General features: G+C 40.2%; 1 protein-coding gene across 11 annotated transcripts in view; it reads right to left on the reverse strand.

Annotated features, from left to right (window-relative positions):
- The window catches only part of FANCD2 (FA complementation group D2), a 47,690-nt gene that overhangs the window by 10,738 nt on the left and 23,605 nt on the right, over positions 1 to 13,347 (reverse strand). For 7 of the 11 annotated variants that reach the window (XM_070238442.1, XM_023619978.2, XM_070238436.1 and 4 more), the window contains 14 exons: positions 12,952 to 13,006; positions 12,180 to 12,299; positions 11,688 to 11,761; positions 11,247 to 11,393; positions 10,608 to 10,708; positions 10,065 to 10,180; positions 8,918 to 9,026; positions 7,527 to 7,637; positions 7,167 to 7,279; positions 6,053 to 6,196; positions 4,667 to 4,783; positions 3,509 to 3,637; positions 3,278 to 3,396; positions 64 to 174 (listed from right to left, as the gene is read on the reverse strand). In XM_070238442.1, the coding sequence (XP_070094543.1) occupies positions 64 to 174; positions 3,278 to 3,396; positions 3,509 to 3,637; positions 4,667 to 4,783; positions 6,053 to 6,196; positions 7,167 to 7,279; positions 7,527 to 7,637; positions 8,918 to 9,026; positions 10,065 to 10,180; positions 10,608 to 10,708; positions 11,247 to 11,393; positions 11,688 to 11,761; positions 12,180 to 12,299; positions 12,952 to 13,006 (1,566 nt within the window). The remainder of the gene's footprint in view (positions 1 to 63; positions 175 to 3,277; positions 3,397 to 3,508; positions 3,638 to 4,666; positions 4,784 to 6,052; positions 6,197 to 7,166; positions 7,280 to 7,526; positions 7,638 to 8,917; positions 9,027 to 10,064; positions 10,181 to 10,607; positions 10,709 to 11,246; positions 11,394 to 11,687; positions 11,762 to 12,179; positions 12,300 to 12,951; positions 13,007 to 13,347) is intronic. The other 4 variants (XM_070238440.1, XM_070238439.1, XM_070238443.1 and 1 more) reach the window with 1 other exon arrangement.

Genomic DNA, 13,347 nt, shown 5'->3' on the forward strand with positions numbered 1-13,347 from the left:
AATCTCGCCAATCTTCCTGGGAGTTTCTTCAGACAACACTCTGGGATTTGTAGTCTGACCCACCTGAGCAGTTCCTCCAAGGGCTGGTCAGGCTCTCTCTGCTTCAGTCGGTTAGTAAGGACCTCAAGGGCTGAATATAATAAATTATAATTTTCAGGTTGAAAAAATCCACTCCTAAAGGAAAGTCAAGGTAAGACGGCTTAGCTTAGGTACAAGATTGCTTGGACAGCATTTGAGGATCCTGGCCTCCAATCTGTACCATCAACATAAGTCAACAGGGGAAAAAGGAGAAGCAGAATACTGAAAGTACTCAAGTGCCAAATTCAGCCAGAGCTCTGAGCATCAGACTAGAAGCTGAAGTGCACCTGAAACAGTCGTTCCTTAAGGACCTTACAGTCCTCCTAGGTTTATTTTCAAGGCAAAAAGATCTCCTTCATTCTCTATATTTTAGAGATAAGTCTCAGTCTTCTCCAAAAAAACAGAATAATTTTTTCAAATTGCTAAATCAGTATCTAATTCACAGGTGAGCACAGTAGGTGCTCAATAAAGAGTTTATTCTTTCTTTTATATGAATAAGTGAATTCTATCTTCAGATTATCTTTTCTACTGTCCCTTCCTTTCCAAGCCCAGGCCATCACACTAGGCCAGGCCCTTATCATCATCACATACATGGATCATGGCGACACATTTGACTGGCCTTTCTGTATCCCTTTCCCATCTGTCCTGCACACTGCTGCCAAAAGGATTTTCTTAAAATACCGCTTTCATCATACTATGGCTGTGATCATAAAACTCCCAAATTGCTTCCCTGGACAACATTTAAATTGTGCCTGACCTTCAAGGCCTAGCACGGGCTGAGCCCCTGGATCTTCTACTCCTCTAGAAACATTTCCACATCACCAGTGGTAGTCCTTCTTCCCTTCAACAAATGTATTCTGAGGGGCTATTATGGGCCAAGTTTCTTTTTTAGACAGCTTTATGGAGGTATAATTGATATACAATAAACTGCATGTATTTAAAATGTTGAATTTGATCAGTTGACTATATAAACCCATGAAACTATCACCACAATGAAAATAATGAACATATTCATTACCCTCAAAAGTTTCCTTGTATTCCTTCGTAATCCTTTCCTCCCTCCATCCTTCCACCCAATGCTAGGCAACCACTGATCTGTTTTCTTGTCACTATAAGATTATATGCTTTTTCTAGAATTTTATATAATGGAATCAAATACTACATACTCTTATGGTCTTACTTTTGATTCAGTATAACTCTTTTTTCATCCATATTGTTGCATGTAGTATTCTACCATATGGATATACCACCATGTGTTTATCCATTCACCGGCTGATGGACATTTGAGTTGTTTCCAGTTTGGGGCTATTACAAATAAAGCTGCTAAAAGCATTCGTGAACAAGACTTTGTGTAGACATATGCTTTCGTTTCTCTTGAGTAAATACCTATGAGTAGAACGGCTGGGTTGTATGGCAGGTGTATGTCTAATTTTTTAAGGAACTGCTAAACTGTTTTCAAAAGTGGGTGTACTATTTTACAGTCCCACCAAAAGCACCTGAGGGTTCCAGCTGTTCCACATCCTCACCAACACTTGGCAAGGTAAATCTTTTTAATTTAGCCATTCAGTGATTTTAACTTGCATTTCCTTAATAACTAATACTACTGAACATCTTTGCATGTGTTTATTTGCCATCCATGTATCTCCTTGACAACGCATCTGTTACAATCTTTTGTCAGGCACTGTTTTTAAGCAGTAAGGATATGACAAAGACTTGTCTCTGCCCTCATGGAGCTCACAGTCTAGCCAGGAAGACAGATGAATAAGCAATTATAATAAAATGTAATAAATTCTATCATAAGAGAATACCAGAGTATTAGGAGAGAACTGGGGTTAGAGAGGCAGGAAGGAGGCTTACCTGGCCTAGAGGTCAGAGAAGATGCCTCTGAGGAAGTGGAGTTTAAATCCAGATCCCAAGGGTGAGTTAGAAAAGACTAGGGATCAAGGAAGCTAGGGATCCTTGTAGAAAGATGAGTATGTGTGACGCCTTCCAGGTGAAAGGTATATAGGGTGCTGAGTGCTGGAGGGTGGAGTGCAAGACAGTGAGTGGAATGGCAGGAGTCAGATAATTAAAGGCCTTATAAGCTAGGTAAAAGAGTTTGAACTCAAGAAAAATCTAAGGGCAATCAGAAACCAAAGTTGGGATAGGACAAGATTGAGTTTATGGTGGGAAGACTGACTGCTGTGTGAAGAATGGACTGAGTGGGGCAACTGAAGACAGAGACCAACTGTGAAACTAATCTAGTCCAGGTGAGAGATGATGGGAGTCTGGAAGCAGTGGAGAAGGAGAGAAACAGATGGCTATTTAGATATTATCTAGAAGATAAAATCAACAAGATTTGGAGATCAGACGTGGGAGAGAGAAAAGGAAGAGGGTAGAGGAAGGGACAAAGAATAACTCCTGGTTTCTGGCTCAGACAATTGGTGGTGCCATTTACCCAGCCAGGCAAAGCTGAAGGAGCAGTGGTAAGGATGACACACTCGGTTACGGATGTGATGAGTCTGAGGTGTCAGTGGCACGTCTACGGGGGTGTTGAGTAGGCAGCTGGATATAAATGCCTGTAGCTCATAAGATAAATTTTAGCAAAAATTTAAGCATGGGTGAGATTCCCCAGGCAACCTGTATAATGAGAACAGAGGGTCCAGGACTCAGCCCTTGGAACAAAAACACTTAAGGGACACACCTCCCTCCTTTCTACTTTTGTCCATGCCGTGCCCTCCAACCCCTTCTTTTACCCTCACAAAGGACACCTACCCTTCAAGGGTCCCACAAAGTCCCACTGCTTCCTAAATGCCCCAGCTCACACTGCATTCAGCTCTTGACCACACAATCTGGAATTCATCTACAACTTGTTTAATAACAACTTCTTAAGTAACAGTCTCTCTGATGCTATTATAGAAAGCTTGCCACAGCAAACTCGGCTAAGAATCAGAATGGCCAGATTTGTTACAGATTAGCCAATAGCAAGTCACCTAATTTTCAAATGAATTAATAAATGAGCAGCTCCATAAGACACAGAGGGTGCAAGATCAAATGAAACGATGCAGACAAAAACACTCCAAAAAGAATAGGCACCATACTTACGTAAGGCTTTTGAAGTCTCTTCTTTCTTTTCTATACCTCAGTGCCTTGGTAATGGACAAGTAAAAGCAAGAAGACACTCGATTATCTCTACCTACCATACTTGCCACATACTCACCAAGCAAAAAGCCCGTGAAAAGTCTGCAGTAACCTCTGATAGCAGGAAGACATAATGTGGTACTCCTGACCTTTCACTCCTGGTCCATCAACCACACCCTGATTCTCAGCAGCTAAGCACTAAAAGGGAAAAATGCTTTTAGAACAGTTGCTTCAGCAATTGCCCGTATTTTCCTTCAGTATTTCTCTTAGTGACGTCTAAGTCTCTGTAATGATAAGATAGGCTTCCAACCTGAAAATAGTTGTGAATGTTCTCCAGATGGTTACACATGGGAGTCAGCAGTCGAACAATACTATGAGCAATTTCTTGCGCAGATCTCTGATGGAGATGTGAGAATCCAATGTTCCGGCTTCCTTTACTCTATAATAAATTCAGAGTTACTGGAGAAGAAACTGCTTGATAGCTTCTCTGGAACTAAGAGTTCATTATGGAGTTTAGTCCAACCTGTGCCACCAGGCAGGAAGGAAGAGAAGAAATCGTTTGCTTGCCTAAGACTCTATTCTGAAAGACGGATATATTCTTTTTTTTTTTAAAGTAGTCATTTTATTTATTATTTTTATTTATTTTTTTGGTGAGGAAGATTGTCACTGAGCTAACATCTGTGCCAATCTTCCTCTATTTTGTATGTGGGATGCCGCCACAGTATGGCTTAATGAGCAGTGTGCAGGTCAGTGTCTGAGACCTGAACTGGCAAACCCTAGGCCACTGAAGCTGAGCATGTGAACTTAATCACTATGCCACCAGGCCAGCCCCAGAGGGATATATTCTGACAGAAGGATCTTGCTCCAACTTCAAATAACCAAGAGACTGGCTTTTGGAGAGTACAAACAATGTTTGAGAAGTATAGATCCACAATTACTAATGAGATAACACTCACACAAAAACAGAAATCATTTAGGCTGATGAGAATGTAGAGTAAATAGTGAGTACAAAAAAGAAAGAATCAAGTAAATGGATATACTGTGTTTAAATGCTTATCCCTCAAATCTTCACATTCTGTTGTTTGCACCATCCAACTGCTTCACCAGAGGCTATGAGTACATTTGTGCATTATAAACACATTTGAGGCTTTGGCCTTTTCTAGAAAGCCAACTACTTACACTGAGGCTTGGGCCCAGGCTTACTTTGGGAGGCTGTTAAAACCAAAACCAGCAAAGAACAGGATTCAGGAATGCTCGGGACATTTAGAAATACATTTCCTGTTCTGGGTGGTTTTTTTGTTTTCTCTATTTCAAAGTTCTTTTCTAAAGCAAGGTGAATGTGGTCTGGCACAGGGCTGCCCAGTGACCCAAACACAATGCAGAGAAAGTGACAACTTTTTCACTACTCAGACCTCTTTGTTTCCAAACCCACCAAGGCCAGGGCCTGTGCCTCCCCGCCTCTACCAACCTTGAGGAATGGGACTCTCCTGGCAACAGAAGGTGTCAGCATATTCTCCACCTTCTGGGAGAGATCTTCCAGCAAGAAAAGCAGCTCAGGGGGCTGGAGTTGCACAACTTCTGTAGCCTGTCACAAGGAGGAAGGGAAGAATAATTCCAAGCATGTCCTAGCTATCTTTTGGGGGGAGCACACTTCATGTTTATTCTTCCCAGTGGGTGAAGAATCCAACCATTACCAAAAAGGGGGAACATTTCCCCACTTCATATAAGTGGCTGTTGTGCTGTCAACAAATCAAAAAGCCAAGCTTTTCTAAAGTAAAACAAAATTTCAAATTATGAAAATAGGAATTTGAGGCAGTATAGTTTTAGGAGACATACTTTTTCTCTAGAAATAAATGCCTCTGTGTATACTTACAGCTGTGGACCCGAGGTGCATTACTTAAGTTTTCTGGAATAAAAAATGACTAATTGAAGGGAATTTTGCTTTTTCCTGTTCATTAAATAATCCTTTCATATTTTCTTTCCCCTAATGTTTTGCTACTATTAACTCTGGGCAGGAAGACTATAAGTATATTACATTATCAGAAGTAGAATGGGCAAAATACAGTGTCACTTAAAACTGTTCACTCAATATACATTTACGAACAATCTCGAAGTACAAGCTGATGTAGAAAGATTGGGGGGAAAAGATACCGTCTATTCTGAAGAGCTTACATTCTTGTAAAAATTCATGCTATTTCTCAATTTTTTTTTAACCTACTCTCTTTTTCTATTTTTTTCTACTCTACTCTCTGGTAAAATCCCATATTAAAAATCACCTTTTCTGTGAAAATGTCCTTTACTTTCAATGGCATTATAACTACCATTTTCTCCTCAGAGTTCCTCCGGTACTTGGTTCAGACCATCAATGTAGCACATGCTGCTAGTTATGTCTACTTCTTTTATTAGATTATGAGCTATCTGAAGGCAGCATCATGCTCTATGTAGTACTGACATGCCAATAGTTTAGATTAGCGGCAAACATAAAAAAAGGTCTTGATAAGCCTCTGATGGATGCTGAACAAATGTCATGGCAAAGTGAAAATGGCATTGATCTCTATAAACCAGAACAGTACTGCTCTACAAAAGCAATCTAAATAGCTTATTATTAGTAACCTAAGGTAAGGACCACATCATTAGCACGATCTTTTATAATGCCTAACCTACTATTAAGAACCCAGAATTATAAACATCAAGATAATGAGGATGATCATTCATCATTACTTTTACATATAAAGGCTTTGGGAGCCAGAGTCCAACTTCTCTCAATGTCATGGTGTTCTTTTTGAAATAAGAATAGAGCTGAGGAACTTTGTGAAAGAAGATTAAGTTCTGGGATCTCAGCTCTGTCACTTACTTCGGTATGCATTTCAGTATCTAAGATACACTTGGTCACAAGCCCACAATGCAGAATAGAGAAGACTTCAATGTCTAGCTCTCGGAAAAAAGCTCGGTAATTCTGTAGTGACACTGACATCTTTTCTTCTTTCCCTTTGAAGTCCTGGTGAGAAAGTAGCAGCAGTCAACAAAATAATTAAAGCTTCTATATTAATCTAATTTTTGAAATACATTTCAAAGTATAATTATGCATTCATTTTATGCAAAAAAGTTGTTATTTTCAACACATCACTGACTTCCTTTCACTAAAGTCCCTAAATAGTCCAGAGACCTCATTTAATCCTGAGATACACGTCATATATCAAGACCCTTGGTAGGTTTCCAATGGATGAACCATTAGAGAAATGAAGGCATTATGCTGTGGTACAGAAAACTATGAGCTTAGGAGCCAGAAAGATCTGGCTTCACATCCTTGTTCAAACACTTATTAACTGTGTGACCTTGACCAAGTCACTTACCCTCTCTGGATCTTACTTTCCTTATCCATTAAATGTGGATAACATTAACCTTGGATTTTTAGGAGGATTAGAGGAGCTATACATAATAAGTACCCAATAAACAGAACCTAAAAAACAGAAATAATTAGTCCATGTGGTTCAGGCAATTTCATAAACACACGAAATCTACTCTATGAGTGGTGTAGAGTCACAGGAAAAGGGAACTGCTATTCATTAAGTACCAGAAACTGTACTAAGCATTTCATGTTATCTCAGTTCAAGAAGTTGATAACCTGGGATTGGAAGGGGAAAGAGGCTAAGAGAAGTATATCTACATCTACAGTCTATGACAAAATTTGATAATTGCTACAAGAGAGAATTCAAAGTACTGCTGGGTTACAAAAAAAGGGAGTAAAATATTCAAGAAAATAATTGGAAAAAACAGTGTGGCAGTGATAAGGACTTGGAGTCTAACCCTAACTCTGCTACTGAGAGGGCCACTCCAAGGCCCAGAAGAGTTTGTTTGCCTCTCCTTTCTCTAATTTTCCTCTCTGTAAAACGCAGAGAATAATGCTGACCCTTTGTTAATCTCACTGGGCTGTCACACACCTTCACGGACACCCATCATTCCAATACCTTTTCCAGCTGACTTCTATCAGACGATGTAGGGTCACATTCTGAACTATCCTCCTTTGAAAGTGTGTCAGAGGAGGATGTTTTGCTGTCATCTGCTTTTCGTTTCCTTCCTCCTTATGTTCAAAAAGAGAAAAGTGACTCAAAAAATCAATAACCATGTTTGCTAAATGTCAATGCCTTCAGGAAACAATGTGCTGAAGACCACCTAGAGGTACAGAAGGTAATTTTATAACCATGCCAAAGAAAGGGTTCAATTACATAATCTGTCCAATTACTGATGACTTGACGCATATGACCTCTTAGGTTAATTCAGTGTGGGTCCTATGCAGACAGAGAATAAGAAGAAAAGAACACACTCACCTATGTTTCCTTGTTTTCTGATTTTTGCTGAAACAGCAGTACTAGTATGAGGTGTTATATCTAAAGTTTCCAAGTCAAAGTTTGCAGGGGGAGGAACATAGTCTGGGATGTCTGAAACAGAGAGCAGACAGAAGCTTAACATATACGCACCACACACCACCATTAGACTTGGAATGCAATCATCTGATCAGCTACAAACTAGTTTCTAGAATTACCAAGCATGGCTAAATGCCTGTAAGATGCATTCAAGTCATCTGACATTAATTGTTTTGGCATAGCAAAATGGTCAGAGATATCGTGCAGGAATATCATATTAATTGATTATGATCAATTAATATAAAATCATTCTAAATAATGATATAAAATATCCAAGCAGTGGGGCCAGGCTGGTGGCGTAGTGGTTAAGTCTGCACACCCTGCTTCAGTGGCCCAGGATTCGTAGGTTTGGATCCCAGGCATGGACCTACACACTGCTTATCAAACCATGCTGTCACGGCATCCCACATACAAAGTAGAGGAGGACTGGCACAGATGTTAGCTCAGGGATAATCTTCCACAAGCAAAAGGAGGAAGATTGGCAACAGATGTCACCTCGGGCCAATATTCTTCACCCCCAAGAATAAATAAATAAATAAATCCAAGCAGAAAAGGATTAAAAATAAACTAACATTTAAAATCTAAAAATATTAACAACATTTGGTCACAGAGAAGTTTGTTTTACACACAATCATTTAGATGAGGGCTGAGGGAGGCTCCATGTTTTCCCCAGAGAATTAGGCTAGCACTTTAAAATGACAAGTTTACTTAATGGTTAGAAAGCATTAAGAGGCCTTTCAGCTTTACTCCTGGTTCACACCATGTTCAGGGAGGCAAAGAGGCACTGGAAGTGTGATCTCCAAAGAAGTAAAGTAACTACAAAAGCCCAACCAATGTTTCATATTTTTTATTTTCTTAAGCAGCAATATCTCTTGGAGGTAACAATGGGAGGAAAATGGACATGCTCATTAAAAAAAATTTTGTTGAGCACATATTTTCTTTTTCTTTAGTTCTTTTTTAAAGATTTTATTTTTCCTTCTTCTCCCCAAAGCTGCCCAGTACATAGTTGTATATATTTTAGTTGTGGGTCCTTCTAGTTGTGGTACATGGGACGCCACCTCAGCATGGCCTGATGAGTGGTGCTAGATCCGCGCCCAGGATTCGAACCGGTGAAACCCTGGGCCACCAAAGCAGAGTGCGCGAACCTAACCACTCGGCCCCGGGGCAAGCCCCATGAGCACATATTTTCTCGTCCCAGATGAGTAGGGGACAGCTATCGCTGAGCCTGGCTTAAAAGCAGTTCTTTATCTCCTCACTGTGTCCTAGCAGGGCTACCAGTATACGACACCCCTTACCTGCCAGGTACTTTTCCAGGATTCTCTGTAGCTCTACGATGTGCTTTAACCGGGTGAGCACCTTCCCCTTCATCTCGGGTGACTTTTGCTGGCAGAAGCCATTTACAACCTGCAAAAGAACAAATTATATTCTCATACTTTGAACTGTTCCAATTTTCACCTTGTTTGCATTATTCATCCAGAGTTAAAAGACGCCATTCAGTGACAGGATCTGTGAGTTTAGTCTGTAATATAAAAGTGCTCTCAGCAAGATGCTGTAGAGAAAAAAAGCCCTGAGTCAATACAGAAGATCGGACTTTCACTCCTAGTTCTACTTGGATTAAGTAACAAAGTGTTTAAGTAACAAGGTGGAATAGTACAGTGGCTAGAGAGCACGCACTTTGGTGATTCAAGTCCTATTCTGCTACTTACTAGCCGTGTGGACCATGGCCAAGTCATTAACCTTTCTGAGCTTTTCTTTCTTCAACTATAAAACGGGAATGTAGTTGCTGTATGGATTAAATAGTATAAATAAAGAAATTAGCTCCACATTTGGCACAGTGTAAGTGCTTGATAAATTTTAATGATGTTGAACTCTCTGTACCTGCAATTCCACATGTGTAAAACAAGAATTATAATACCTGTCCTATGTCACAATATAATTGTGAGGATAAGAAGAGATAATTTAAGTGAACAAACAATCTCAGAAATAATATGCCTGAGAAAGGAAGCAAGGTATAGATGTAAGATGTTACCACCATTTTCATCATATTTCATTACTACTGTGCATTTCATTAAGCACATGTACATTCTAAAGGAAGGGGAAAGCTACTATTCACTTGATCTCACTGAACTGAAACTTTAAGTGCACACCTATGCAAGGAAGAAGAGTATTTTCACAGTGGAGAAGGTGAAGTTACTCCAGGCAGAAGTAAGAATAAACCAGAAGGCTTGGAGATAGTAAAGCATAGGCAATACTAAGTGAATTCTACGTATTTTGAATTGGCTACATTTAATTGGAGAGGGGTAGGACATAACAGCTGAAGAAGCATACAGGGGTTAGGGCTTGGTGGAGGATTTTTAAGGAGTCTTATGGGAACCAAGAAAATAGTTTCCTTTTTAGAGGAACTATAGACAATACATGAAGTGTCCTAGTAACTCTGCTCACCTCTCGGAACCAGTTGAGAGTAAGAAATATGAGCGAACACAGGAACGAATGCTCCTTAACAGACATGGACTCCAGCCTCTCTCCAGGCTCTAGGTCAGTGAGGAATACAGGACAATCTGAAAGGGAAGAAGAGACATTTCTAACGCCCTTTAAGTAGAGGTCAGTAGAGCCTGGATGCCGCCCCTAGAGCTAGCTTCCTTCTACTTACTTTCCCCTTGAACTCGTATTTGAAGGTCAAGCTTTGATTAGTCTCAAAAATACTTCCATATTATGCAGTGGTCAACAAATATAATTAAGAAGTCTTGCAACAATTTTAGAGGAAAAGACCATAAAGCAACATGGAACTATGATAACAGTTGATTTGTTAATATGTTGGGAGTCTGTATGTACTATTTTGTCTTTGGAATTCCACTATTACTGCTATACTACTCTGTGAAATCAGAAAATTCCTTCCTACACACACCATGTACTGGTGTGCCCCCTCCCTAAGTTTACCAAAGAAAGGTTACAAAGAAGAAAGGATCTGATACCCTCACACTATACCTAATAAACCATCAATCTCCTCCAAGTTTCCATTATGTTGTCTCTCCACACAAAGTCTCAGTAACCGGAAATAGGGAGCCAGGCACAGTGGAGACACCAATCTGGGAAGGAAAAATTCATTTCTGGATCACACTTTACAGGCATATTATAGGCAAATTAGTTCATGTTTATAGGGAGCCCAAACTGATAATTAAGGAATTTTGTCCAGGATAAATGTTTCCTTTTAAGAACATATGACAAGAAACTGAATGGATGCTTAGCAAATAAAATAATGAACTGAACTGGAGAAAGGCAGACAGTGAGTAGAGTGACTGTCCTTATGTTAGGAGAAGCGAAGATAAGATGGAAGGAGGGAGAGTGGCAGAGGTAGACAAATAAGTACATGGGAGGGAGAAAGAAACAGAAACAAAAATAGCCTCACAGCATATCTGCTGGCTGTCATAAGGCAACGCAAATACCAACCCCAGGGTCCAAGGAAAAACAAGGAATCTGCCCCATTCTCGCTAACCCCTCCAAATACTACCTGTCTTGGGAGAAATCCTTTTCAAACAAGTTCCCCACAGATTGCAAGAACTGTGGAATTCCCTGTAAATATTCAAAACACCAACAGAGGTTTTAGAAAAGAAAAAGTGTACTGACTTTTGGTCTGATTCCTGTGAAGTCATTCTACCCCCATCTTTCGCAAAGTCCTCAGAGAACAACAGTGGCAGGAGGTTGATGGCGATCCCATCATGACTACTGTATTCTTCTAGTCCGTAGAGAGCTTTCACGGGAAATGGATAGTCACTGTGGAGAGAACCCAGAATCTGATCCCCAACTCAAGGGTATGCAAGTCTACGGTGGAAACCACTAGAACAAACCAATCTCCCCTATTATGAGGAGAAATAAGAAACAGAAAGAACAAGTGGGGAAGCTTTCAGCAATTCTGGAGCTGGGGTGTTGGGGTTGGGAGGAAAAAAGCTGTAGGAGTGGCTAGACTTGGCTGAGGTCAAGGGCATTCTGATGTCTGTACCACCTCTTGACATAACTGACATAATTTCTTCAGCAGTACAATCAAGTCAGTGGGTAAACAGTACTTACCCTTCTGGAACAGCACAGAAGTCCACCACAAAGGCATCTTGGAAATCATTAAAGATGGTCTGCCCAGCCCATTCCTTCAGGAAGCAAGCAAACAAAAAAGGTTGTGTAGCCCAGGGAGTACTTGCTGGGGAGCCCTAGATAAACTATTAACTTTTCTAAGACTCAGTGTCCTCATTTCTAAAAAGGAAATAACGATATATACTTCATTATTATGAAGTAGAAAAGACATAATGCATGAAAAGTGCCTAACACAGTACCCGGCATAGAACAAATGGTGGCTATCAACAACAAAACTATCATCCTCCTCATCATTACTATTATAATTGTTATTGTGTGAAGGAGGCCTGGGGCAGGGTGAGTCAGAACAGCCTTCCCAACTAGGATATGGAAGAGCCCACAGGATGATCTAATTTTGCAGTGGAACAGAGACAGGGCTTGCAGGGAAGCAGCCCTCACACTTTCTTGCTGTAAGAAAAGATAACTTGGCCTCACCAGGGCTTTTGGAGCCAGCTTTCCTCCTTGGATCAGGTTGGCAAATTCATCATAATAAAGCGCAGAGGCCCAAGGAGACTGCTTACTGCAGGAATGAACCAACTGCAGCAGGGAGGTCACCTGGAATAGCCAAAGAGAAAGGACAGTTCAGCTCTGGCACTGTCGATGTTTCTTGAACACCATTCACCCATTCAGTAGTAAGAGTTTTCCTTTCCAATTTCACTGGCAAGGCTCTTATTACCTCTCACCTGAGGTTTTCTTGAGCCTCCTGATCAGTCCGTCTCGTTCTGATCTCTTTTCCAACTGATCAGACACATGTGGCCAGATTAATTTTTCTAAAGCAAAGCTTGGATCATGCCATTTCTGTGCTAAGAAACCCTTAAGGACTACCTCTGCATAAGAAGTTAAATCAAAATGTCTTGATTCACCTTCAAGGCCCTCTGTGTTCTATCTCCAAACTAGCTTTATCTCCAACTCTCCAATTACACACTTACTTGTCCCTAAGCTCCAGTCAATCTGCTATTCTTCAAACATGGCCCACCTTTCGTGCTCTCTAGGAATTTATAATTTAATTAGGGAGATTAGACAAATACAGAAATGAATGCAACCCAAGCCGGTAGATTCTAAGTCCCACAAGGGTGGTACAAACCACAAAAGCTATGAATTCAGGAAAACATATTTTGAAAAAAGCACTCTTTCTGGTAAAATGACAGTGACCAGAAGCCATTCTTCAGTTACTCCTAAGTGTACCAACCACATTACAAGAGCTCACCTGTGTGCACTGTTCACTGCTCAGGGCTGCTCTCCCTTGGGTCAAACTGGAAGATCTAATAAAAACAAGGAATTTTAGCTTGACTTTTGTAATATTTTGTAACAACCAGCAGTAAGTTTAAGAATCCTGCCTTCCCTGGGATAGAGGTGGAGATAAAAGTGCACAAAGGTACAGAAGAATATTTATTTAGACCATATAAAATGTGGATTAGAGTAAGTGACAGCTAACTTAGATTTTCTTTAAGTGCACACTAAATTAGTAATAATCATAGGAGCAAGCACTCGGCATTGTTTTAACTATTTAATGTTCTCAATGACTCTATGAAGTAAATACTCTTACCTTTATTTCACAGATATAAGAATACAGAAGCACAGAGAGGTAAAGTAACTTGACCAA

Source organism: Equus caballus, chromosome 16 (genome assembly GCF_041296265.1).
Source record: "Equus caballus isolate H_3958 breed thoroughbred chromosome 16, TB-T2T, whole genome shotgun sequence".
Lineage (NCBI taxonomy): Eukaryota > Metazoa > Chordata > Mammalia > Perissodactyla > Equidae > Equus > Equus caballus.